This window comes from Panthera pardus, unplaced genomic scaffold (assembly GCF_024362965.1).
Source record: "Panthera pardus isolate Hobbes unplaced genomic scaffold, ASM2436296v1 HiC_scaffold_13, whole genome shotgun sequence".
In the NCBI taxonomy this organism is placed as follows: domain Eukaryota; kingdom Metazoa; phylum Chordata; class Mammalia; order Carnivora; family Felidae; genus Panthera; species Panthera pardus.
Window position 1 is genome coordinate 122,750,645 of NW_026526688.1, and position 27,918 is coordinate 122,778,562.

At 42.0% G+C, this 27,918-nt stretch overlaps 2 protein-coding genes across 3 annotated transcripts in view; both read left to right on the forward strand.

Annotated features, from left to right (window-relative positions):
* Window positions 1–27,918, forward strand: part of TSPAN5 (tetraspanin 5) — a 175,232-nt gene that overhangs the window by 12,998 nt on the left and 134,316 nt on the right. The window lies entirely within an intron of this gene.
* Window positions 26,191–27,091, forward strand: LOC109247104 (60S ribosomal protein L6-like). Its single transcript, XM_053901391.1, has one exon. It carries the CDS (start codon window positions 26,195–26,197, stop codon window positions 26,615–26,617), a length of 423 nt encoding a protein of 140 aa, XP_053757366.1. The 5' UTR covers window positions 26,191–26,194; the 3' UTR covers window positions 26,618–27,091.

Sequence of the window (27,918 nt, forward strand, 5' to 3'; positions counted from 1 at the left end):
GAGATCGTGGCCTGAGCCAAAACCAAGTGTCAGATGCTTAACTGACTGAGCCACCCAGGTGCCCCAGGCTGTCCTAAATTCTAAGCATAATCTTCTCTCTAATTAGGCTCACCTCTAGGAGAAAAGGCCAGGGAATGCTAATTTAGTAGGTGCAAGGAGCCTTGTCACTCACTGTTATGCAGAAGGTGTACAGAAAACCCCAGCCCTTGAAAGGGAAGGAGGAGGGATGAAAGAGAGGGTAAGTAGAATTTTTACTGTAGTGTTCACTGGTCAAAAAGAATGATCTGTGGAGCATGACAGGATATTATAGGAGCATACTTAAGGTAATTTTAGCCTACCTGCAACATGCCCAACACTATTAATTTTGATTCCCTCGTTGGCTTCACAATCCTTTGATGGTTTGTGACTTCCCTTTGCAAACACTGAAGTTATCCCCTTGTCCTTCTGATCTGTGCTAGCCAGTTTCTGTGAGGCCTGGAGGATGGCCCACCTGATAATCCAAACAGCGAACCCCAAAGTTCAGTCATTTGCAAGCTTCCTGCATGGTTTTGGACAAACTCTGGTGCCACCTCAGAGTTTCTCAAATTTTAATGTGCATACAATTCACGTGGGGAATCTTGTTTAACATGCACATTCCGATTCAGTAGGCGTGAGAGAGGCCAAAAATCTAACACTTTCATAAGCTCACTGGTGAGGCCACGGTGGCTGGTCCACTGATCTCATTTTGAATTGCAAGGATCTAGACCATTGCAAACTTATTCTTTTCTTTTAAATCAATTCTGTTTTTAAACCTTAAATACATTTATTAAAAAAAAACACTTCAAAAATATAATTATTCAAATACATACAGTGACGATAATCTGGCTTATTAATTTCTAGGTAGTGATTGGTGCCTGCTAGCAGGCCTGAGTCAGAAGCTTATTTTCCTTTGTTACAACAGAGGTTAACAAGTGTACAAAGTGTTCGACGTCCTGGCATCAAATGAAGACTTTCTCCTTGACTAGACCAGAGGATTTAAAGAGAGTTGAAAAGGAAATGACTTTCTTATTCAAGATTGTTTAATGCTGTATTCTAAAATCATCTCTTCTGGCACCCCAGGTCACCAGGGAATCTCACTTTGGGGAGCCCTGCTTTTAAGTAATTCGAAGGAAGGCATACATTTATAAGCTAAACTCTATTAGTGAGATGGATGGATCTCTAGAGGTAAAATGGTTGGGGAGATGTGTTGAAAGTTTTGCCTACTTCAGGTTCTGTTTCCTGTCGGGGAAAAAAGAGAGGTACCCCCCATTTCTGAAAAGTTGCTACCAGCTCTGGGCCCAATGAGTAGTTACATCTTAGGCAGAAAAAATAAAATGCTTTGGAAAATTGGATCTCCGGCTAATAGGAGGTTGACCTTAAAAACTGAGGAAATCTATCTCAGTGGGTTCCTTTTACATCCATCTCCTCTTCCTTCAAGTTGCTTTGGATTATGTTCAATTTGGAATCAGTCCATTTACTTGATGCATTCTTTAGAATAGGACATTTTCTTTATACTTTTCTATTGTAAAAACAATACAGCAACACTAATATACATTTTTTTGAAGGAAAAGAAATTCACCACAATCCCAGTAATACTTTCTTTTGGTTCAATTATATTAAAAATGGAGACTCTTAGTGAAATACTGTGAGAGCAGTGAACAAACACCCTGAAACAAACAAAAAGCCATTTTAGGGTCTCACTAAAGAGACTTGTAGTCTCTTACAAGGATTTGAATTTAACAAACCTCGGTTACTTAACTTTGTAAAGGAAAAAAAAAAGTGCTTTTCCATCAATAGCTTAAAATTTTGTTTTAATGTTTATTTATTTTTGACAGAGAGAAAGAGAGAGAGAGAGAAAGAGAGCACGTGCAGAGGAGGAGCAGAGAGAGGAAGGCGCAGACTCCAGGCTTTGAGCTGTCAGCACAGAGCCCTGTGCAGGGCTTGAACTCACAAACTGTGAGATGATGACCTGAGCCGAAGTCAGACGTTTAACTAACTGAGCCACCCAGGTGCTCTGCCATCAATAGCTTTTAAGCATTTCTTCTGACTTTACCTGCATTTCCCCCCTCAGGATAACATTTAGAATAAGTGTTTCAACATACAGAACAAATACCTTGTGAATAAACATCAATTCCACACAACCAAAAAAAAAAAAAAAAAAAAAAAATCAATAGATCTCCTTTGGCATTTGAAAAACCCTGTACTTTTAAACGAAAGAGTTACAGTGGTAGGTAGCTGAAAAACAAAAACCCCAAAACCCAGGCTCTTAGCTTTAAATATTTTTCAACATGACCTTTATGTAGACAGAAAAATAAAGCTGAAAAATTTCTGAGCACCAGTTGTATTATTGGTGCCCTGCTTATCCAAATATGTGTGGCAACTGCCCACATGGTAACTCATGTGACAAATGCTACCTCGTATTTTTTTTTTTTTAATCTCATAACTGTAATCCTAGGGAAAATAGTGTTTATCTGGTACTAGTTCCTTTAGCTTTGTCTATTGGTTGCGGAAAGAATAAATTGAATGAAGAGATGGCTAGATGACCTAATTCCATGTGACGTTTTCATTTTTTTCCTGAGTCTGCAAGATTTAATAATCCCTAATGTTCTTACTGTATGTTTTGAGAGTTTTAAAGTTGCTCTCCAGGGAGGATTTGAAACAATTACATAAAAGTTTGAAAATTGTGTTTTATTCTTCTTTTTTTAAGATACAGAATCAATATCTTAAAAATGGAAGGACTGGTGTCACTAAAAAGAGGAGAGAAATATTTTGTATTTTGTGAAATACAAGTATTCCATTTAGATATTTATATACTTGGATTTTTAATATATCAGTATAAGTCAGTAAATTATCAAATATATATCCTTCATGAATATTAAATATTGATCTATACCCTTGGATTTTTTTTTTTGTTGTTGTTGTTAGTAGATATGTGCTTTCTTTGGAGAAAGACAAGCTTCCTAAATGACCATATGACCTCCAAACAATTTTATTTATGATAAAAGACTAAAGTTTCTTTTATGACAGTTTAGTATAAATATGCAAACCAAATGAAAAACTTTTTTAAGTTGAAAATAAAAACCAGAGGGGCCCCTGGGTGGCTCAGTTGGTTAAGCATCCAACTCTTGATCTCAGCTCGGGCCTTGATCTCGAGGTCCTAAGTTCAAGCCCTGTGTTGGGCTCCACACTGGGTGAGAAGCCTACTTTAAAAAAAAAAAAAAAAGAAAAACCATAGATCAGTTTTAGTCTCGATGGCATAAACAGAAAAAAAAAGACTGTGATTATATTTTTGGTTCTTAAATGAAGACTAGAAAATGAACTCTTTGAACTATAAAATTACTACATCTTAATTGAAGGCACCAACAGATCATTAATTATTGCTAAGAACCTTTTTTTAATTGTGAGCTTTCTATTGAATATCCCCTGCCTTGCCCCTCTTCTTTCTGTGAATTTAATTTCAGAATTGTGAAGACCGAGCTTTTTGCTTTCAGTGAAGGTGAATCTCTTTCTCATTCCTTAAAGAGGTTAACCTGCTGATGACAGAACAGAAGGTTGGAATTATTTTCAGCAGGAATGAATGGCGGTACAGCTATTCAGTGTTCTTTGGTGAATCTGTTTAGTGCCCGGGTATTGGAACTATCCTTTCACTGGTCTTTTGCAGTCCTCTTTATATGATCTAAGTATTTCTATGTTGAAAAGGACCTGAAAAATCATTTAGGTTTTTACCTCCTTTCCCCGCCCCGCGGGGTCCTAATAGTGAATCCCTCCTCCCACCCCCCCTTTTTTTTTTTTTGCCCCAACCAAAATTTTCAGCAGAGCCCGCCACGTTAAAACAGGGAACAGCTATAAAACAGGAGCCTAGCGTCTCACAGGGCTCACGCCTCCTCCGCCACACTGCATGGGGAGAGCACACAGAGGGGACCAGGAGAGGCCTTGCGGATTTTGCTGAGGATGGTGGGGAAGGCATCTGTTTAGCATTTACGAATTCACCTAGAAGCCGGTGTTGGCTTGTGTTGCCTGTACGCTGTGGGCGCGCAGAATTGCCCTAGTTTTCAAGTGCTAGTGCTTCGGCTCCATTTGGTTCTTCTGAACGGTTTTGGTGCATTCTGATTAACATCAACCTTGCTTGTGTGAAGTGAGTACTCAGGTCATTTACTATGTATTACTCTTACGCTTTGGAATGAACAGACTCAAAAACCTGGCTTCATATGGATTCCATATGTGGCTTTTAAGTTAGCAGAAACACAAAGCCTTTCGATTAATTTGCACATAAAGTTGCATATTGAATAGATTAAGCTTGATGGTGTAGGTATTATTTGAAATTCTTTGTCATCTCTAATATTGTTCATATTTAAACAAGCTACTAGGTGTTTGAAGTTTCTGTGGTGATGACCTTAATCCAGGAATTCATATAGGTCCTATTTGGTTTATTTATTTATAAATGTTTATTTTTGGGGGGAGACAGAGCAGGAGCGGGGGAGGGGCTGAGAGAGAGAGAGAGGGAGACACAGAATCCAAAGCAGGCTCCAGGCTCTGAGCTGTCAGTACAGAGCCCGATGCGGGCTCAACTTCACGAACCATGAGATCGTGACCTGAGTCGAAGTCAGCCGCTTAACTAACTTAGTCACCCAGGTGCTCTCCTATTTGGTATTTTTCGTATTGAATGCAGCTACCCATGGAATTTATTTTGTTTTGCACCATTAGCCCCAGATAGTCACACATGATATAAAAAACGGGACATTGCTTCTTTATTTATATATTTAATTTTATTGTCTCCCATCCCCCATGCTAGACAGAGAATACTTCCCCCCTGTTTAAGGTAGTGGTTAAGAGTGAGACTGACTGGGTTCAAATACTGGCCTTGACCCTTTGAAGCTGTGTGACTGTGTACATTTACTCCATCGCTCTGAACTGTTCCTTTTGGGCAAAACGTGAGTCTACTTCTAGGATAATTGTAAAAGTTCAATAAGATGTTGCCATGGATCCCTGAGAGGGGTGAGCACTCAGCGGATACTGATACTGTAATCAAGTGTAGAATAGATGACAACTCAGGACAGGTGCAGGCTTTTGTTTGGTTCATTATCATCTGGGAAAGGTGTTGGTGTCCGGGAGCCTCACCTTTCCTTGTTAGGGAGATACACTCTGTATAATAGAACTTTTCACTCACAGCAAAGTTTTGTTTGTTTGTTTCCTTTTGTCCTTCACTCACTGGTAGAAATTGTACCTCCATGCTTTCCTTTGGCAACTGGATCTGCGGGTTTCTGGCCAGGACACCTGCTCCATTCCCCACTCTCCTGGACCCTAATTTGCTTTCCTGTTTAGCTGCAGCTGTCCACCATGCCCATTCCTGGCGTGACCTGATCAGCACTCTGTTTCTATATCACAAACACTGGCTTTTTTCATAGTTCTCATGTCCTGTCTCGAGGGTCATTTTGAGGCCACAGACCTACCTGGGTTGTTTTTTGTTGTTTTTTTTTAATGGTAGTATATGCAGAAATTATTGTTCCAAAAAATAACATGTGTAGATCTTATAGGCATATGAAAGGCATAAAATTTTTTATGCCTGGAAAAATACCTAAAGTATTGTAGCTACCCAATACTTGTTAATTGAAATGAATTAGTTAAATCTAAAGTAATTTCCTTAGCTTAGGAAAAAAAACTAGCATCCATTTCGGCCCTCTGCCGAAAAGATTTTTTTTTTTTTTATGTACAAGTAGGTATGTTTATGAACCTGTTTATTAATATATAACTTATTGTGATAATAATTACAACTTTTTAAATTGAATTTATATTTGTATTCTTACAATTTTTTGTTATAAATGATGTTTATGGGCTGTTGAACTTTAAGGAATCTGGCATTTTAAGTTGTGTTTTCACTGTATGGAATGTCAGAGTATAATTCTGACAAGAAGAAAGTTGCCTGCCTTCCCAAAGTTAATGCTTTTCAGAGTGTGAACATTTGCCCAGTGGAATTTTGTCTCGTTTTTCATTTTCTGAACTATCATAGGTGATTTTTCTTCTTTGAACTGTATAGATGAAAATTTCTGGAACTGAAGTTTTTCCCAGATTGAGACCAGCTTCTCTTCTGTCCATTATTAGTTTGGTTTTTTTATTTCTTGTTTATTTCTAATCCTAAGTTTCCAAAGGTGGAGGAGGTGAAAGAGAGGAAGAAGAGAAGCAAAGGCCATTGTCTTGAGGGAAGGATGTGCTTGGGGGGAGTCCTAGACTGGGCTATTGGACTAAGCAATTAAATATGGGATGTTTCAAAGTTCCTTTCCAGTGAGGGGCCTATGCCCAGCTTTTGTATCCCATGACGAGTGTAGTGGAGGTTCATGTGGTGGAGTTTCTGGGACCATGAACCCCATAAAGATAATTATCTAAATTTAGGAATATGCACAAGTTATCAGAAGACACTCCACATGTTTCTTGTGCTTCTCCGTGTCTTACTGGGTGTGCCAGGAATCCTCTTTACCTGGGCCATTTCTTAGAGGTGTATTTGCAGTGAGCAGTCTTGAAGGATGAGGTAATGTCTCTCTCTGGAACAAAGCGTAGTCTCATTTACTGCTTATTATAAAGCAGAAGGTTCCCTAAAGCACAGGTTCCTCAGCTGTGATGCAGACATAGAGCAGCACGTGCAGCTTCCATCTGGGCCCCTCCGTGCCAACCCCCCCGACCCTCAGACTTTGGGACAAGGAGAACCTACTCAAACATGATGCTCATGCTCTCTGCTGTGAATACTAGTCCTTTGTCTCTGACCCAGGTGTTTCGTGTCTTCTGCCAGCTTCCAAGAGATGGTAACAGGTTAATTTATTACCATGTAAGTAGAGTAAAAGCAAATAAGGCTAGATACAGGTGTATTGTGTGTAAGTTGAATACTTATCCAGTTAAATATATTGAGCTGTGTCCTGTTTAGACCCTAATCACCTGGGCCTAACCTACAAATAGTGTGGTTAGGAAGGCAGTAGTGGGTGGTTCCTCAGAGCTTTTCGTGTACTTCATATCTATGCCCCTGGCCTGTGTGTCTCCAGGGAACCAAGGGAACCAAGGGAGACCACGGCATCTTTGCCAAGAATTGTATCCTGAGTCAGGTAAGATATAAAACTGAAATATGCAAGAGGTTGATCTTGAGAGTACTGAGCAACAGAACCCAGGAGTATTGGTGGCGGTGGGAAGAGAGCACACGATATTAGGAGCTTAGGAGGACATCTGGCCCTGAAAGAAGAGATATGGGGAAGTCCAGGCCAAGGCAGCAGGCCAGAGCTAAGAAGAGGCGGGAAGAACCCATCTCAGAAACATCCTGGCTCTGCTGAATTGGACTGGGGAAGAAAATTTGTTTGCTTTGTGATATTTGTGGAATGAATTGTTTTTAAGCAATCACTTAACCTGTTGGAGAGTAACACCGAGATCATCTCCAAGCTGGTTTACGCAGTTTAGAGAGCATTTATATTAACAGTCATGCAGCTGATGAAAGGCAAGTAAGAATATTTGTTTAAAACAATATTTTTTTGTGTTTTTTCTTCATCAAATACGTGTAAAAGTGTATTTACTTGTTAGCTGCAGTAGATACTTGCTCTTTCCCTTGTGAAAAGAAGAATATGACCTTATGGTAATTAGGCCTGATATTAAGATTTTACATCGAGAGTGGACTCTCGGGGCTCAAATATGAGGTAAGCTATTGAAACCCCACTCCTGTTGTTTTAGTGTGAATCTTATTTGCATTCAGTCAACCAAATTCTAAATATTTTTTATTCATTTAATGATATGTGAAAGGTATTAACCATCTATAGCCATCAAAATGAGATCCATGGTGACTGCTGAAATCTAAGGATTCATGGATTAAGAGTGCATGGATCAGGAAGTGGATTTTAATGGGGGAAATATCTGTGGGAGTGACCCCTCTGTCCCCCATCCCCAAGGGCTGCACAACATAAGTTGTGGTCTGTACAACTTCCTGGGATATGCATGATGCTCCCCGGAGTTGTGCAATGTGGAGCTTTGTGTATATTGGGCAGTCATCCAATGGTTGAAGTAAGTGGCATGTAAAGTGGGTGGTCCTTTAAGTTAAATGGGTTCAGACATTTCTGCGTAGTGTGATAAGTACCACTTGTGCCTTTCAGCCCTTGAATAATGAGGGTGATGTTGGTAGACATGAGGGCTTCTCATGGGGACCTGGGAGTTCCCTGCTAAGGAGAGGTTTCCTTAGTCTGACAAAGACCCTCAGGTGCCTTGGGACTTTGCAGACTGGGCTAAAAAAACCTCAGACCAGGATCCACTCTCCAACTGGTCCTTATTGGGCCCAGGGAGAACAAAAGAACTGCAGCTGTTGAACCTGTTACTGTACCCTTGAAATCAAATAAACCAGTGGTTTGCTTATGTTAGTGAATAAGCTTGATTACTCATATTCAAAATAATTAACCTTGTTTGTGAAGTGATTGTCTGTAGTTCCCTTTGGATCTTGAATCCAGGGTATGAAGAGGCTGCTGACCAATTTTTTTTTTCCGGTTTCTTAATACAGTTACTTTACTTTTTAATTACATATGTGAATATATATAGCGCTTGCCAGTGTAAATGCCCAGATTAATAGAGATCACTTTTTTGTGTGGAAGATTATTGCTTGCCTCTGCAAGTAATTCTAGGAAATAAAAACCAAGTATCAACGTAAAAACTTTTCTTCACTATTCTGGATGCATTTTCATAAAAAAAGACTTGGGAGTGGAACTCTCCCTACTGCATGAAGATACACTGCTATTGCCTTCTGCAGCAACTTGGTTCTGTCCTGCCACTCAAGCTTTGAGGACCCTTAGCACACAGAGAATGTCTACTTTCCTTATAGCTAGGTGGAGGTACCAGCCCCCAATGTGTTTCTTATTTCCTGCCCAGGTGAGCTGACAACCTCCAGAAAAGCCTAGAGGACTTACCTGTTGTTCCCATACCCCCATCCACTAGCAGAAGTCACTTTATATGTATTTTATATAAAGGGATTTCAAATAGTGGAAGTCTGTGGGACCTGGCATCGTTAAGGTAAGGATTTGAATCCCAGGCAGCTTTGCTGCCCTCTTTAAGCTTTTTGAGACTTTGTCCCCTCATGAGTAAAGGGAGTATGTTGAACAACTGTTCTCCATAGTTGTCCCATGTTTCTGCACATCTTGTGAGCTGGGGCACTGACTGCCTTTGTTCTGGGCTTTTTAAGGATGTTTGTATAGTGAAAAGCCTTGGAAGGTAGATGCCCATGGAAAAAAAAAATACCTGGGTTCCCTAAGTTCAGGAGCCCTCTCTTGTGGTCCTGATCACTGTGTGAGCCCTCTTTGCATTGTCCTGTGGGAAGTGTTGCTCAGAGAGCTGGCACAAGTATAGATACTGTGACTAGTGCCACTGCTGTGAGTAATAAACCATCCTTTGTCTCTGACCCAGGGGTTTTCGGTCTCTCGCCAGCACCTATGGAACTGTGGTAGGCTAACTGGTTAGCTTGTAAGTAGGTTAAAATCTTGGATCCTGCACAGTACTGCAAGTCTTAATCAGTGTATGCTTGTATGCTCTGCTTCTTCTCTCTACCACCTGTCCCTGCCCTGGTTCAGGTCATTACTATTTCCCATGTTCAATATTATAGTACCCCCTACCTTCCCAACACTCCATTCTCCCCATTCTGCTATAGAGAGATTTCTCTAGTGGCACATCTGATTGTGTCACACTGCCCTGCTTTAAGTACTTACTTGGATCTTAATTAGGACAGGATTAAAGCCAAGCTTCATTACAGTGACCTTGCCTACTTTTCCCCTCCCACACTTCTCTTCTGTTCCCCAGCCGTATGTGTATGGAGCAATGGAGCAAAGGGGTAGATCTATTTGATGTTCATTATAAACTGTTCAGGTTCCCTAAGTTCAGTTCCCTCTGTGCTGTGACACAGTCTGCTGTGTATGCAGGTGTTGCCTGGTCTGCTTACCATCCCCCTGTGGGAATTGGGGCCTGGAGACTAGTGAATCGTGAACTCCACTTTCCTGACTGTAACTTTGCACTTATCTGGGCTTTCAGTGACCTTTCCACCATTTCTGTCTACCTTCTTTTAACGGTATAGCATCTATCACAGAAAGTTGTAAAGAATAAAGAGGTCATGGGTACAAAGCACTGATCTCCGGGCCTGATTAGTGCTGGTGCTGCTGTAATTGTCTTTGTAAGAATTGGTGTCAGAATTACAGCCTGCCTACAGGCTGTTGGTTACAGAAGTAGCTCTGCTAAACTGCTTCTATTCCCACCCCATCATTTAGGTGTACCCCATTTAGCTGTTTAATCCTATAGCATATATTCTGTATAGATCTTCAGAAATATTTAAAAAAATAATAAAAAAAATACACCAGAATCTATTATAATACTGAAAAGAAGGCGATTATATAGGTTTCTTCTGGCCAGTTGGATGGCCTCTATAAAGGGGGGGGGGGGGCTGTGGAGTGCTGTTAGCCTAAGTGCTGGCCTTTTTCAGTTTAAGTGGGTCTGGGCAATCGTTTTTGTTTTGTAGTCTTTTTTCCCTGTTAACACCCTATTTTCCACCTGATGGCCTTTGATTCACAGCAAATTGTTTTCTAATGGATAAATCAAAGGTGGGTTTGAATGGTTAACATACAAGCTGCCTATTAAATTGTGAAACTTACAAGCTGTCACATCATATGGATTGTACTCTGTCTAGCTAGGTCTACCATTAGAACCATTTTAAACAATGGTGAGAAGATAGGCATTAGTCAATAACCCTCCCTCCTGCAGGGACTGTGTTGTTGGAATTGCACGTCTATCGGGTGCTTGCCACCTGGGTCTTCTCTGGTGTTGATTCATTTGGGGGCGCATTTCCCATGGTTTCTGAGGTCCTTTTGAGACAGGACCTGAATAATGCAGTCTCATCCCAGGTCTTGACAGCACCTGGCTCCCAGAAAGCATTCCATAAATTGTTTTGAATGCGTGAATGACTAAATAGGAAAATGTGCTTAGTTAACAGTAAACCACTAGCCGAATGTGAACAAACCCCCCCTCCCCTTCTCTGATGTGGAAAGATGTGCTGGTGCAGGAGTCGGGCTGGCAGTGCAATTTGGGGTGATGGAAAATGGTTACTATACTTGGCTCTCTTTCTGCCTGTGCCCTGTCTTTCTCTTCTCTTGCACCTCTGTCCCTGAAGAGTTAGCGTGGCAGTAGAGGAAGTTCTAAGTAGTGTATTGTCCTGATTTCTGCACTCTGTTTCTCTGTTTTAGTTCAAACTTAAGGTGCTTTTCAGAGAATGGTTCTCTTTTGTCTCTTCTTCCACCCCCTCCAGTTAGGGTTTGTAATTCCTTTTATCCTTTAATTCTCTCCACCTTGCCTCTGTTCCAGTCTTCATCTGTAGAGACTTATCTCTGACACAATCCTCTCTTTCCTCCCAGAGCCACAGATTCCTTCTTTGTGTTTCCTGGATACTTTTTGGACCCTTTTCTTGAATGGGTTGGGGTACGTCTGGAAGGTAAGAGAATGGTGACTATATATCTTTAAACATTGGGACAAACCTCTCATAATGGATTTTTCCCCCCCATTTGTGGACTTCTTTAGTACCAAACACTTTTAGCATACACATTAACCCACATTTAATGAATTGGTTTATTTCAAATAATTATTCAAAGGAAAAAAGTGCATATATATGCAGGTCAGTTAACATTATTTGAATATTTGAAATGCAAACTTCTAGAAAATCTGAGGACATGGTAGCAAAATCTTAGGTAGTGAAACTTGATGATGCTATAATCCAGTCTTTGGCCCCAGTTTTCCTTTGTTGGCTTAGGTAGGACAAGGTAAGAGGTCCTTTGTGCCTATCTCTTGGGAGATAGCGCTATGGAGCGGTGCTGTCACTTCCTACCACTTGAGCTCTTGTGAGAAATCTTGATGCTTGAGTACATATTTGCCTGCATGTGCCGTCAAGGTCACTGAAAAAAGTCAAAACCTTGCGAAGTGGGGGGTATGATACAAATGTAAGTTCTTAGTAATTTTTACTGTGATTGGGCATTTTTACTTAAGTGTGTGGGAATTCTTGGCTTGACCTAGAAGAGCCTGGACGCTGTTCTGTTCTGTGTGATATACTTCATGAAAATCTAGTCTTTGGGGTAGTGGTACAGGGTGGTGTAGCCATTGTGATCCAAATGATTCCTTTCAATTTATTGATCAGATTGTCTCCAAGGGTGGCTACCAATAATCATTTTAAGTTCTGTTCATCCAAGTGATGAAATGGGATCCGATGTGATTTTACAGATTTTTAATCCTAGAAAGCATTTGAGATTTGAATACCATCTCCAAAGATGAAAGGCAAACTTGATTTATCACTCAGAACTCTAATAACTTCATCTTCAATTGTATTATTGGGTGATATAACTGAAGAGGTCACAGCAAACACAGGATATTGAGTTGTTTAGGTGTGTCCCCTTATTTAGGTTGTTGAAGGATTCATTGATTTGTGGGTGAGGGGAAAACTGGCAAGGTAGCTTTAGCGTTTACACTTCATTTGAACATTATGTTGTGAAGGATTTTTGAGGCTGTGTGAACAGGATCGTGGGGCAAGTCTAGGGTAATTTAGGGTTGTATAAGGAACTGGCTTTGCTGTCTTATGTTCAAGCCTTCCCCCCCCCCCCCCCCCGGCTGAGCCAGAATTTTGGCAACCTTCTGACCCATCACCAGGGCAGGTGTTAACCTCTCCATCTCTTTCGCATTTGCCCTCATTAGTCTATCTACACAACTTTTGCCCTGGTCTGAGGTTTCATCCTCCTCCCTGCACTGGTCGCCCACGGGTCTCTGCCTCCTACCTTCTTCCCTGTTGGCACTCTTTACCGTGAGCCAGAGAGGTCTTATCTCATGTCTCATGTCTTCTGTCTGAACGCACTCATGACACTCCTTGCTGTGAGTGCCCTCCTCAGCTTCCTGTTGTCCGTGGTCTAGTGTAAAAGGCTCCCCATTGTTTTCTCCTCCAGTGCCCACCTTGCAGCCTTATCTTCTCCTCCTCTCCCACTCCAGGCCTCTGGCCTTTTTCTTCTCCTTGGAGTCCTTCCTACTTCAGACTCTTTTACATATGCTACTCCCAGAGCATGCAGGGTTCTCCCCGCCCCCCAATCGGTTAAAGCCTTGGAATGTTCTGTCCTATCACCCAGGACTTCTCCATCTGACTATGCATCATAATTGGGTTAGACAGTTATTGCTTGTTTGGGTGATTATTTGATTGTATTCTGCACTAGTCAGCTTCCAGAAGGCAGGGGCTATACGCTGAACGTGACATTGATGGTAGCCTGATGCCCTGGGGTAGGGTGTTTAATGTGCTCCATAGGACTTGGTTTTCCACAGCAGTTTGGATTTACACCTGTAGTCCTGGTGTCCTGACTAATAGTGTCCCCTTTCACTTTGAAAATGACTCATTTTGGATAATAGCATATATAGTGATCCTATTTAAAACCAAAGGATGGTGAATGACTCAGGTATGCTTCAATTTTCAGGCTCCTAGTGCAGGGTGGGAGGTGGTTGTTGATAAATTCTCATCTGGCTGAAGATAATTTATATTCTTGAAACTCTGGCAGCATGTATATATGGACCTTCACCTCCCCCCCCCCCCCCCAATATTTTGAAGAGGTAAGAACATCCCACTGTGCACTTAGGATTTTAGAACATCATCGTGAGAGGCATCAAGGCTGTTACAGAAACAGAAAATAAACACAGGGTAGGTACTTCTTCCAATCAGGGGCTGACAGCTTAATTGGAAGGGGTTGAGGCTTTTTGCACTTGTTGGGCCACCAAACACGGCACTTGCTGTCCTCATTCTAGCACAAGCTGGTCTCCAGGTGGCAATGGGTTTGTGGGGGACCTGGTGGGAAGCACAGGAATAATCTACGCTTCAGTTTCACTGCCCATCTGTAGACGTAAAGAAGTCATGCAGGTGGTGCCAAGTGATCTTGTTGAGTTTAAAAAAAGGGGGGGGTCTCTGGGGGGGCTCGGTCAGTTGAGCATCCGACTTTGGTTCAGGTCGTGATCTCACAATTCATGGGTTCTAGCCCCACGTTGGGCTTTGCGCTGGTGGCACGCAGCCTGCTTGGAATTTTCCATCTCCCTCTCTCTCTCTCTGCCCCTCCCCCACTCACACATAAGCGCATTCTCTCAAAAATAAACATTTTTAAAAAATCTAAAAGGCAGCACGAGGCCCTGCTTTTCTAAGGCCTGTTATGGCCCAGGCCCCCAGAGACTCAGTTTCCTCTTCTCTGACTTGGTACCTACAAGCACCAGCCTCAGGGAAGGCTCTGAAGAATGGACGAGAACACGCTTTGCAAGACACTTTGAAATTGGTGGCCCTTTCAGGGGAAAAGGGCTTTTTGCGACTCCAGTGTGAAGATATTTTTTATCTGTGCGCATAGCCTGCGGTCTCAAAACCACACCCACAAACGCCCGTCTCTCTCCGGCCTGGCTTCTGTGCCTCAGTTGCTGAGCCTTGAAGCGGTGACTTCCTTTGTGTTGGCTCTGCAGGGTTGGAAGCCCGGGGAGCCTCATAGAGGCCCAGGCAGTCTCGAAGGATGCCAGAAAACAAAGACCACACAAAAGCATAGACCAGAGAGAGGGTGCAGGTGTGTTCAACTCCTAGGCCTGGGCACTCGCATCTGGCGTCAGGGAGGGACAGTGCACTAAAGCCACATGCCTCTGGGATATCCCGGTGGACCTAAGGAGAGTCTGGTGATGGGCTCTGTGAAATTTAGCATCGCCTTCCTTGCGGTCCTGCCATCTTTTGGTTCGAAGGTTGTGTGCAAAGGGCACTTGCTTTGCTTGCCCAGTCGGTTTAGGCCAGAGCAGTAGAATGTGGGAGCTGGGCATGCCTCATGGACATTTTGCTAGTCCAGTGATTCAGCAAAGCATTTGTGAGATTTTGCTAATAGTTAAATATCTACCATAGGCTGAATTTTAGATTGGCTAAAAAGAAAGGTGAAATGAGGTAATCACAATTATGTGATTTTTTTTTTTTTTTTTTTTTTTTTTTTAAGTTCTGGCATCTTGTGTTCCCTGCCTACCAGAAATATTCCAGGAGAACCGTGATAATGCCTTTCGTCTGCTAAGCCTTCCAGATGGCAGTTTCTTAGCCCGTGAGCAAAAGAGGGAGTGTTTGAGGTTTATGAGTAAGTTAATTCTCTTCCTTGGTATGACCCAGTGAACTCTTATTTGTGATGTGTACCGGGTGCCAGTGATCTGTCATCTGAAGACCTTAGCCCTACAGGGCCTTTAAAAAACCACTGCACCTCCTTTTAAGGGGAGGACGTCTTCAAATTCCCAGTAATAAATGACTGCCGTAATAGAGCACTTAACACGCTTTCTCAGGATACTTTCTGTGATCTAAGTGGACTCCACGTTCCTTGAGAACAGAGGCCTTCCCTCCTGCCAAGTAGCGCCAGTGTAGAGGGAAGCTGGGCTGTGCCTTTTCCAGATGGCGCATGGCCTTAGTTCCTGGACTGTGTTTATAGAGTTCTTCCCCTGGCTATGAGATCCTCCCTCGTACTCATTTGATCCAGGGATGTTGACTGAGCATGCACGCCTATAACTACAGTACAGGATGGTTTCAGATAATTCTTGGATTTTAGGAGCTCTCACTCCAGTGGAGGAAAGACTTATAAATAAATACACAGAAGGGAAGTGGTATGTATGCCCGAGTCTGGAGTGGTCAGGGAGGCTTTCAGAGGAGGTGATGTTGCTGTGCATTTTGAAGGAAGTTTAGGGATTGTCTGAGCACAACACTTGCTGTGTGTGTCTGTGCACGCGCGTGTGTGTTTTTATGATGTTTGTTTATTTTTGAGAGAGAGAGACGGAGAGTGAGTGGGGGATGGGCAGAGAGAGAAGGAGACACAGAATCTGAAGCAGGCTCCAGGCTCTGAGCTGTCAGCACAGAGCCCAACACGGGGTTCACATTCATAAACCCTGAGATCATGACCTGAGCCAAAGTCAGATGCTCAACGAACTGAGCCACCCAGGTGCCCAGTGCTGTATATATATTTTTCCCCTCCCAACAACAGAAAAAAACCCTCATCAAACTTGCTAGGATGCAGAGCTGAGCCTACATTCTGCATTTTGCTGTGTATACCCCTGTGCACTGTGATAGCTGTAGTGCTGGTTCTCTGGGGTCCTCTTCCTTTGTCTTTGTCCTGTTCCCAATCACTTTGAAGGCGCTTGCAGCCTACCTTGGCTGTAGCACTCTTTGAACTCGTATAGTCGATTCTCAGACGTTACCACTTAGTTTATCTGTTAGTTTTGTTCCCCAACTGGATTTTAAACTCCGTGAGGCCAGGGACCACCCCATCCACATCAAGCACAATTGCAGCAGGTGCATACAGCAAGCACTTAGGGAAGGCTGGTTGAGGATTTTTTATATATTCTTATTACCTGGCTCTGTAAGTCTGACAAGACAGTTCAGCAATGACTCCGGTATAAACAGAGTGGTGTTTTTTGTTTTGTTGCTTTGGTGGTTTTGTTTTTAGGAAAGCATGTGTCTGGTCAGCAGCATATCACCAATTTGATGTCCATTCATTTATTCATTCATTCATTCATTAGCTAGCAGGCTCCACCTTTGGGGATACTCCTCTTTTCCTACACTGAATTTTTCTGAATGCTGCATTTTTACTGTGCTGGGGATTTTTTTCTTTAAACTCTATAATTGTTTTGATAAATCTCTATCTCTTGGATACTGGCTTAGAGATAATTCTTTTCCATTAAGTACTTCTTAGAGTGGTTGACCATAAACCGTTTAAGAAATCACCGCATTTATTAACGACTTTTGAGATTTGGCAGCAATTTAAATTGATAGTAATGGAATGTGCTTTGAGTGGAGAACTGTTCAGACAGACAGTGTTTCACCCTGTAAACCAGGGTAGAGAGGAGGACGTTTCTGACAGGAAAACCTAACTTATCTGTGGTTTAGGTCAGTGTATCAAGCAATTCAAGACTCAGCAGTAGTGATTGCTGTGTAAGAATTAAAAGGAAACACATGGTAGGCACTGTTTTAAGTGCCGCATGCATATATTAACTTATTTAATCCTCCCAGTGCCCCTGTGTGATGTCTGTACTGTTCCTCTTCACCCTTTGCTGCTGAGGACATTGAGGCATGGAGAAGCATGTGACCTGTCCATGAGTATGGTCATGTGCCCATAAATAATCCCTGTGGGACTGAAGATATTCTGATTACATATAGTGTGTAACTGGAAGATTAGGAGATTCAGAAAGAAGTTACTCTTTTGACAGTTTAGGGCAATTATGTTTCTTGTTTCCATCACAGATTGTGCATGCTTAGGATCGTTAGCTTTTTCTGGTTTTTCAATTGTGGAAAAAAAATCTATATATGATGATTACATTTGAACTCTTGTAGAGGCTTCTAAAACAAATAACTTCATGTTTTGATAAGCTAAGAGACTTTCAAAGCATTCCTGTTTCCCAAGCAAAGTGGTTTCAGTTAAAAATGATAAACTTTGCCTCTTTGCCGATGATGCTGGTGAGAATGCCTTTGGAAAAATGTGAGTGTAATTTATACATAATATGCTTTTTCTCTGAAGTCTTATTAGAGCAGAGTGTGTACTCTGTAGCTTGGTTTTGGTATCCTAGCAAGTTGGCTATTCTGTTGTTGCTGCTGTTTTTTCAAAGCTGGGGCTGCAGATTCCTGTGCTTTGAGGGACCAGGCAGAAAACAAGCCATCAAGGGGCATCTGGGTAGCTCAGTCAGTTGAACGCCCAACTCTTGATCTTGGCTCGGGTCATGATCTCACGGTTCATGAGTTTGAGCCCTGCGTGGGGCTCTGCACTGACAGAGTGGAGCCTACTTGGGATTCTCTCTCCCTGTCTCTCTGCCCCTACCCTACTTGTGCTGTCTCTCTCAAAATAAATAAACAAACTTAAAAAAAAAAAAAAAAAACAACTATTGAGTGTCAGGAGTGGGGCTTCGGTAGGGAGTGATCGGGAGTGAGGTAAAGGATCAGCTGAGCTGCTGCCAGTCCTGGCAGTTGCTTTCCTCCATTGATGGCTGACCAGAGAATACACGGCCTGTGTTGACAGATGTCACCAATTTTCAGTTGGAAAAACACATTGTTTAAGTGAAAACTTTCCCAACTTCAGGACTCTGGAAGAAAATTCAAGTTAAACCGGTACCAGAGAGCGTGGTGGGCCCCACGTACAAAGGAGAATAGGGGACTTGGAGGGAGCTCAGCGTCCAGCCCTAGACTCCCCTCCTGTGGCATGAAATTTCTGCTCTCACGTGCCTGTTTGGTTGTGCAGTACATACATGTATCCCCGAAAAGTCTTAGGTAAGCTAATTTTCTTTTCTATATTTTAAAAATAGCCTTGTACCTTTTAATGGAAGGTTAAGAGACTTCTGATGAGTCCTTTGTACAGCGAGTAATCACTCACTGTATTTATTTTGTATGTTTGTACTTCTGTGTTTCAATGGAGAATGGGGTTAGATATGGTGTACTGCCTGAGGTAAGGAGGTCATGAGCTAGGCATGCTTTGAGTTACTCAGATTCTTCTGCTGTGGTGTTTGTTGTAATGGGATGTGACCTGTCAGGGGAGCTGTAGGTGCTCGGAAGAGTGGCCCTTAATACTGGTATCTAAATTCGAGGCATGTTGCCTGTATCTTCCAGTTTCAAAAAAAAATCTATGTCAGTCTGGTTCTTTATAACCTAGTGCTGTTACTGTTTTATTCCTCTCCCTCCCCCCTTGTTTTATATTCAGTCCTTCTCTGGCTCACAACAGCAATCCAGTCCAAAGATTTACTTTTTCTATTTCCAACGCTATCATTATTTTTATGTAAAAAGTATGCTTTGAGTTACAGCAATTCATGGGGATCAAGCTTCTACTCTGTAGGGAGAAAAGAGATGTCATTTGCTACAGAGTTTACACAGACAAATGTCCTGCTGCATGCTGTGTTTCCACTGTAATCCAGGGGTTTATTTGTGTGACGCTTAAAGAAAAATTACCATATTTGGGCTGACTCTAAGCCAAGATGATATAGGCTCAAAGTTTTTCTTGGAGGAATGGGGGGACAAGGGGGATGGAGACATTTGGAAGAAATAGTCCTTTCTTCCCTATTTTATCATTGGGTTTTCATTTACAGATTATTTAACACATTACATTTACTCATGGAACTCTGTTGCTTTTGTTTTTTCTGGGCCCCCTTTTTTCTTCTTTTGAAACAATTTCAGATTTCTAGGAAAGTGGTTAAGAAGACTGAAAAGGAACTCTGTGTGTGTGTGTGTGTGTGTGTGTGTGTGTGTGTGTGTGTGTGTGTGTGTATAAAATATATCCTTCACTGAAGGACTCCATTCGAGTTTCTCCAGTTATTCCAAATATGTCTTTCACACCTTTCTAGCCTCCTTCGATCTGAAAGAGTTCCTCATTCTTGTCTTTCATGATGATGACATTTTTGAAAATTGCCGGCCAGTTCTGTAGAACATCTTTCCTTTTCTTAGAGGGTATTCTGTATTCCTCCTGCAAACCCCATCTTGTGTTACCTTCTCTGCAGAGAGGTAGGCTGTACCCTAGAGGACTTGGTGGCTGTCTCGTTTAGGTTTCTACAATGTTCCATTAATACGTTTATTTGAGCATTTTTGATATTCAGTCAGTAATTACTGTTTGATTTCTATGGGCCAAGTAGGATGCATTTAAGAATGAAACAGACTTAAAAACAAACCCTGCTTCTATGAAGCTTATTTACATTTTAGTGAGAACGTGTAAGCTTGCATTTTAGTGAGGGTAACAGACCACTAACAAGATAAATAAACTAGCAAGTATGTCAGATAGTGATAGGTGCTAAAGAGGACAAAATCAGGCGGGAGAGAGTGGGGTGGGTGTGATGGTTCTTGGTAGGGTGGCCAGGAGAGGCTTCCCGTGAGGGTGATTCTGGAGCAAGGCTCCAAAGGAAGTGAGGTAAAGGCCATGCAGGTATCTGTAGGGGAGTGGTCCAGGCGGAGGGAGCCTAGAGGGTACAAAGGCTTTGCCCTGGATGGGCTGGGTGTGTGAAGGAGGCAGCATGGTGGCTGGAGCTGAGGGGAGAGCGGTAGGAAAGGTGTAATGGGAGATCAGTCAGGGCTTCTGGCCATGGAGTGTCCATGAGAAGCCTTTGGAGAGTTTTGAGCGGAGAAGTGACATGATCTGGCTTATGCTTGAGAAAAGAACACTCTGTTACATAGGGAATAGCAAATATGTGGGGATAGGAAGAAGGGTAGAAGCAGGGAGAGCGATTAAGGGAATGTGATGAGCCCTTTGCATAGTTGTTTGTCTTGAAGGCACGCTGAAGGGACTTAGTGGCTCTCATACTTGAGGACAACCCATTTGTGTGTTGTTGGTGATGCAGACTTTTTTTTTTTTTTTACATAGAAACTAGAATTCATTAGGTCTCACCTGTATTGTTAACAACTACCCTCCAGGTGATTCTCAGGTGGGTGGTCCTTGAACCACAGGTTGATAAATACAATAACAAGTGATTTTGGAATGAGTGAATAATTGGTGTATGGAAAATCCTTTAGAGATACTTAGGTATGAAGTGTTTCTGCTCTTCTTGCTTTATTTCTTCTAAACATATTACTCAATTTCTAAAAATTCTTGTAGTGTAAATTTTATAACTGATTCAGTGCATAAAGCTCTAGGCAAGAATATTTTTTTTAAAGAGCAGTGTATTTTGTGAAATAAACATAATACTGACATGCTATTTTCCAGCCCCCTAAACACATGGTTTCGGAAGGAATGGATAAATAGTACTAATAGGATTCATTTGCAAAGAAGCTATTAAATGTATTCAAGAGAAATTGGATTCAAGGAGTAGGTTGGATGAAGCCATGAAAGAGAGGAACGAGTATTTTAGATACAAATGTGTGTTTTAGAACTGGAGTGGACCAGGTCTGGCTGGGTGCTGTATTGTCCCAGGGGTCCATGGGATGTACCTCTGAAGGAGCCCTGGGAACAGGGTTAAGTGCAAAGCGTTAAGTGGCTTTTTTCTTCTTATTGAATTAAAATTCAGTCTTGCATGGTAATGTTCATTTGAACATGAAAACAAGTTGTGCCTTTTTTTTTTTTTTTTTGTTTAAACTGTGATGTTGTGGTCAAGAGCATGGACTTTGGAGCCAGACTAGTTTCACATCCTGTTCTGAACTATCAGTGTCACTCAGTTTCCACATTGGAGAAAAATAACAATACCTACTTCACAACCTCATTGTGAGGGTTGAGAATTAATGATCATAAGGTACTTAGAGCGGAGTCTGGCATACTGTAAGGACTTAGCAATTACTGGCTTTTTCCTCCTCCTCCCCCTGCCTATTTTTATTGCTATTGTTATATTTCAGTGCTTTCAAACCATATTTTGTTTTCTGGAATGCTATGCATTTTCAATGATTGTTGTTTTAGGATGAGTATATTTATTAGTCGTGTCTAGAAATATGCTCATTTGTGCCTCTGGTTATATAAAGTTTAAAATCTTAAGTATAGTGTTTGTCCTTTTGTATTTATGACCAGCACTTCCTGGAAGTCAGTTGCCATCACTTTTGTAACATTAGCTTCCCCCTGCACTCCCCGTATAAAAGAGGGATGCTCCTACTTGCTTGAGAGATGTGTGGTGAGCATTAATGAATAGGTTAATGTTTGTGGCTCTACCCCATTAAGTACTAATTAGCATTAGTTACTGATCTTATAGTCTCTCCAAGTACCGTGATCAACTGATTCTTTGAATCAGGGGCTTAGAACTTTTCCCTATGTACTGTGGGAAATAGTGCGTGAGAACATTTGCTGTTTTATTACTACCCATATCTAAAATTTTTATGCCTCCCCAACAACAAAATAAAGTAAATCAAGTAACTTCTTGTAGAACTTACTAATAAAATGTTACTTGTTAAATATATATTAAGTGAGTCTTTTTTCCGCTGGGAGATCACCATCTTTCATTTTTGATTTTATTTTCTCATCGTTTACGCAGCAGTTCCATCTGTACTTAGCACTAACGTTCTAAAAATTCCCACAAGTCTGTGAAGACCGTATAGTAGAGGCAGTCCTAGGATCGCAGTTTAAAGAAAAAAAAAAAAAGTTTGTGTTTCAGTTCTATTTCACCAGAGGTAAGATTTGGAGCTTCTGTACCTCAGGACCTTTGTCTATAAAACAGGGATAATAATGCTTTTGAAATAGCATAAGTTAAATACCAGGCACAAACACCAGCATGTATGCCTGACTGTAGCTAATACTCACAGTGATTTTATTACTTTTTCCAATATGGTTGAATGTGGTAATATAACTGGAACCAATTGCATAGTTTTCATAAAAAGCAAAAGAAGATATTTTTTCGGGTCTTACTGTCAATTGGATTTCTGCCTGACATAGACTTACCTTAAAGCTCTTATTTCCAGACTTGTGGAGGACACCTCTTCTGTCAATTGACAAAATTCTATCATTCAAAGGATGTGAATATGCAACTGTGTGTATGTTATATTCAAATAAAGTAATTCAGTGTGATGCAATTTGACATTTCCCGATTTTTGTATGAAAATTGTGGGTCACTCAAGGAGTAGGTAACCAAGGGCATAACTCTATATCCAAGGAGGGGCTTGGCCTGAACCAGACTGGCTTCTGCTCGGCTAAAGGCAATGTTTATTTAACCCTGAGACTTTTGCTCCCATAATTACAAAGTTAAAATTCAATTCCTTGCTATGTAGGCCTGAAAGGATTAGTTACACTCTTGATTGATATGTAAAGAGTTTTATAATCTCTGGAACTATGTATGGCTTTTGTGAAGTGAAATAATCTAAACCGTAATTTTGAAATGGGACAGAACATATTATTATAGGTTTATTCTTAGGATTCTCCTCTTTTGATTTGCCTCTGTAATTAAATATCTACTTGGCGGTGAGGGTGTATAGAGGAATGATTATTCTCTCGCTTTTAATCGCTGTTGATTTCTTCGTGTTACTTTGAAGCGGTGTCCAACTGTCTTCCCCGGCTTTCAGACGCTTTGATGAGACAATAGGACCCTGTTAAGTACATAACCAGATTCTTTCCACACAGCTCCCTCATGAGGTCTATTTTAAGTTAGGTGGCTGGATGTTCAGACTGAAAAGCATTTATTCACCAGTTCTGATAAAAGGTCAAGTAGTTTAACTTCTTACATAGAAGACCGAGGAACCTAAAAGTATTGCTCTCTACCACCATGACTCCTTCCTTGCCCCACCCTGCGCAAAAAAAAAAAAAAAAAAAAAAAAAAGTGTAGAAAGAAGTAAAATGATGCTTATCTTCTTTGTTAAAGTGTTAGAAGTGAGACCCTTTTCAGATTTGTTCTTATTGGTGAATCTCTTGTCCTGCTCTGTCACCGTCCTCTTTCTTATTCCACCAGTTTGATTATTTTGTTACATTCTACTTATAAGATGCTCCTTTGTGCAGATTCCTTTTCCTCTACCACACTATTCATTTTTTGGAGCTCCTGAAAGGTTCTGGCCAAGCTTCTCATGTTCTACACTCTGTATTTTCTCTTAAGCATTTTATTTTATCAAAAAAATTTGTTAAAATATTTATTTTTGAAGGAGACAGAGCAAGCATGAGTAGGGGGAGAGGCAGAGAAAGAGAGGGAGACATAGGATCCCAAACAGGCTCCAGGCTCTGAGCTATCTGCATAAGAGCCTGATGTGGGGCTTCAACTCGCAAACTGGGAGATCATGACCTTAGCCAAAGTTGGATGCTTAACGCACTGGGCTGCCCAGGCACCCCTATGTTAGTTTATTTGTAAGTTTATTTGAGTGAGAAGAACATGAGCACAAAAGCAATGGAGCCAGCGGGGGTGGGCAGAGAGAGAGATAGAGAGAGGAAAAGGGGGAATCCCAAGCAGACTCTGTACTGTCAGTGCAGAACCTGACACAGGGCTCCATCCCATGAAGTGTGAGATCATGACCTCAGCCAACATTGAGTCAGATGCTTAACTGACTGAGCCACCCAGGTGCCCTCACTCCGTAGCTATGGCTGTGGAGTCTCCAGTTTTAACTCCAGAGCCGACTGGCTTCTTTTCCAAGCCTTTCTCACCTGACGTTTCCACTTGAATGTTTTAAAGGGCATGTCACACCCATCAGTCCAAAACTAATTCATGTTCTTTCACAAAAACTGGTTCTTCTTATTTTCAAAGCACAATCTTGAGGTTTACCCCATCTGCTTACAACTTCCCAGGGAGCCCTCAGACATTGCTGATGGGAGTGGAAATAGTACAGCCCCGGTGGAAAACACTTTGGCAGCTCTTCAAAAAGTTAAACAGAGTTACCGTATGACCCAGCAATTCCTCTCCTAGGTATTTGCCCAAGAGAATAGCAAACAGATGTTCATATAAAAGGTGTCCAGGAATGTTCAATAGCAGTGTTGTTCATAATAGCCAAAAAGTCAAAACAAATGTCCATCAACTGATGAATGGGTAAATAAGATGATCTATACATACACTGGACTGTTATTTGGCTGTTATATAGAGGAATGAAGTGCTGATACATCCTATAACATGGATGAACCTTGAAAACATTATGTAAAGTAAAAGAAGTAAGACCCAAAAGGCCACATATTGTGTGAGTCCATTTATATGATGTCCAGAAAAGGCAAATTCATAAAAACAGCAGACTAATAGTTGGCAGGGCTGGGGAAGAAGCAAACAGGATTGCCTTTGGGGATATGAAAATGTTTTAGACTTAGATAGTGGTGATTATTGCACTATATTTTGAAGATGCTAAAAATTACTGAATTGCACAGGTGAAAATGATGCCTGTATTAGTTCTTTAGGGCTGCTGTAACAAAGTACCACAGACTCAGTGCTGTAAAATGGAGAAACGTCTTGTCTCATGGCTCTGGAGGCTACTGGTCTGAGATCAAGGTGTTGGCAAAGTTGGCTCCCTCTGAGGGTGTGGAGGGAGAATCTGTTCGAGGATTCTCTCGTAGCTTCTGATGGCTTGCTGGCAATCTTGGACGTTCCTTGGCTCATAGACCCTTCACTCCAGCCCTGCCTTTGTCTTCACATGACATTCTTGCTATGTGCATGTCTGTGTCCATATTTCCCCATTTCATAAGGATGCAGCCCTATTGGGTTAGGGCCCAGCTTAATTATCATAACTAATTACATCTGTTACAACCCTATTTCCAAATAAGGTCACGTTTTGAGGTACTGGTTTTGACTTCATATGCATTTTTCAGACACCTAATTCAACCCATAACAGGAACTTATACGTTATGTGAATCTTACCTCAATTAGAGAAAACCCCAAACCAAAAAACAACTGTTAGGGAACTTATGATTGCTGTCAAGTAAGAGACCAAAGCCCTGAACCTAGGCTGGCCCCTGCCTATCCCCTCAGCCCTTTCATTTTCTCTTAGTCTGTGTTCTGGCCTGCTGGCTTTCTCCCTTTAACTGCAGGACCTGTGCTTACGAGCTGCTTTTATTCCTGTTTTTGCCATCCCCTTCCTTCCATTTGTTGAAGCCTTTCCACCTTTCCAACTGCAGCTCCAGGGATATTTTCACGTAGGGCTTCCAGGATAAGGCAGCCTCTTCTATTACATATGCTACCCTTCATTTGGTTATCTACCGCTGTGCAACCAAGCACTTGGAAACTTCTGGTGTTAAACAACCACCGTTCTGTTCTGCTCTTGGAGTCTGTCAGGACTCCAGGTATGTCAGGAATTCAGATACACTGTAGATGAGTGGTCTATCTCCTCTGTGATGTCTGAGGTTGGCAGACAGGTTAGAGCTCAACAGCTTGGGGCTGGACTCTTCTGGGAGCCTGTGTCTGGTGCCAGGCCTGGGATGACCCAAAGACTGGTCTGACCAGCGCTCTTATCCATGGTTCCTTGATGTGGCTTAGACTTCATCACAGCGGGACAGCCTCAAGATAGTTAGACTTGTTACAGGATGGTTCAGGGCTCCATGAGTGGGTATTCCGGCGCAAAAAAAAAAAAAAAAAAAAAAAAAGGCAAGAAGCTGCACGACCTCTTAGGACCTAGCTTTGGCAATCCGTAGCATCATTTCCACCTCACTCTCTAGTGGTGGAAGCTGTCCAGCCCCGCCCCCCCCCCCCCCCCCCCCCCCCGGCCCCAGATTCACAAGGGGAGATTTAGACCTCCCCTTCAATGGAGGAATATCAGAATTTGCGACTGTGGTTAAAAACTGCCACAGGATCTTGCAAGATGGCGGGCAAAAAAGCTGAGAAGCCGGATGCTAGGGAGAAGAAACCTGAAGCCAAGAAGGCTGATGCTGGTGGCAAGGTTAAGAAGGGTAACCTCAAGGCTAAAACGCCAAAGAAGGGGAAGCCCCACTGCAGCCGAAACCCTGTCCTAGTCAGAGGAATTGGCAGGTATTCCCGATCGGCTATGTATTCGAGAAAGGCCATGTACAAGAGGAAGTATTCAGCAGCTAAATCCAGGATTGAAAAGAAAAAGAAGGAGAAGGTTCTTGCTACTGTCACAAAACCAGTTGGTGGTGACAAGAATGGTGGTACCCGAGTGGTTAAACTTCGCAAAATGCCTAGGTATTATCCTACTGAAGATGTGCCTCGGAAGCTGTTGAGCCACGGCAAAAAACCTTTTAGTCAGCATGTGAGGAAACTGTGAGCTAGCATCACTCCTGGGACCATTTTGATCATCCTCACTGGGCACCACAGAGGCAAGAGAGTGGTTTTCCTGAAGCAACTGAGCAGTGGCTTGCTACTTGTGACTGGACCTCTGTCCCTTAATCGAGTTCCTCTGCGTAGAACACACCAGAAATTTGTCATTGCCACCTCCACCAAAATTGATATCAGCAATGTGAAAATCCCCAAACACCTCACTGATGCTTACTTCAAGAAGAAGAAGCTGCATAAGCCCAGACACCAGGAAGGTGAGATCTTCGACACGGAGAAAGAGAAATATGAGATTACAGAGCAGCGCGAGGTTGATCAGAAAGCTGTGGACTCGCAAATTCTGCCAAAAATCAAAGCCGTTCCTCAGCTTCAGGGCTACCTCCGCTCTGTGTTTGCTCTCACGAATGGAGTTTACCCTCACAAATTGGTGTTCTAAATTTCTTACAAAGAACCTAATTAAATAACAGATCCATCAAAAAAAAAAAACAAAAAACAAAAAAAACAAAAAAAAACCAAAAAAAACTGCCACAGTACTTCTTCATCTGTGTTCATTCAGAGTGTTCCCCTGTAAATCACTCATTTGTGTCATCATTGGATTAATTTGTCTTTCCAACTAGGTGATAAACCTACTTTGCTCACCATAGCATTCCCAGCATCTAACACAGTGGCTGGCACATAATGGGTGCTTGGTAAGACTATGAAATGGAAGTTGACTGTGAAGAATTCGAAAAGGCACAGCAAGGGAAGGTATTCCGTTCTATCCCAAACCTCACGAGCTTGTGCAGCCAATCCAAGTGTGACCACTAGTAAATACGCCCAGGGGCCCGTGCCTGTATTTTTAATCCTCCTGATCTCCATTGTCCAGCCATAAATCTGGCTGCCTGGTGACTATTGATACTGCAGGAGACCCCTGAGATCACTACCCAAGAGCACATCCTCTGGATGCCAGCAATAAAACATAGCAACACAAGTATAAGTGAAGCCAAATGTTTGCTGAATGAATTCCCCACAAGAGAATAAACAGAATTAAAAATTTAGAGTTTAAATAGGCTAGTACTAATAAGGTATGTGTGTGTGCTCATGGATTGCTGCTCATGGATTGCTGTGCCTGTTGGGTGAGGAAAGGAAGGTAGTAAGAGCTATAGCTTATTTTTAACAGACTGACTTTATCAGAGCTGTGTGGGGCTGATCATATTTATTTAACACGCTCTGCAGAATTGAGAATGAGATTCTCCTTCCCATCTCCTCGGCTCTTCTTTGAAAAATTTCGAGTCTGAGACAGACACACACGTA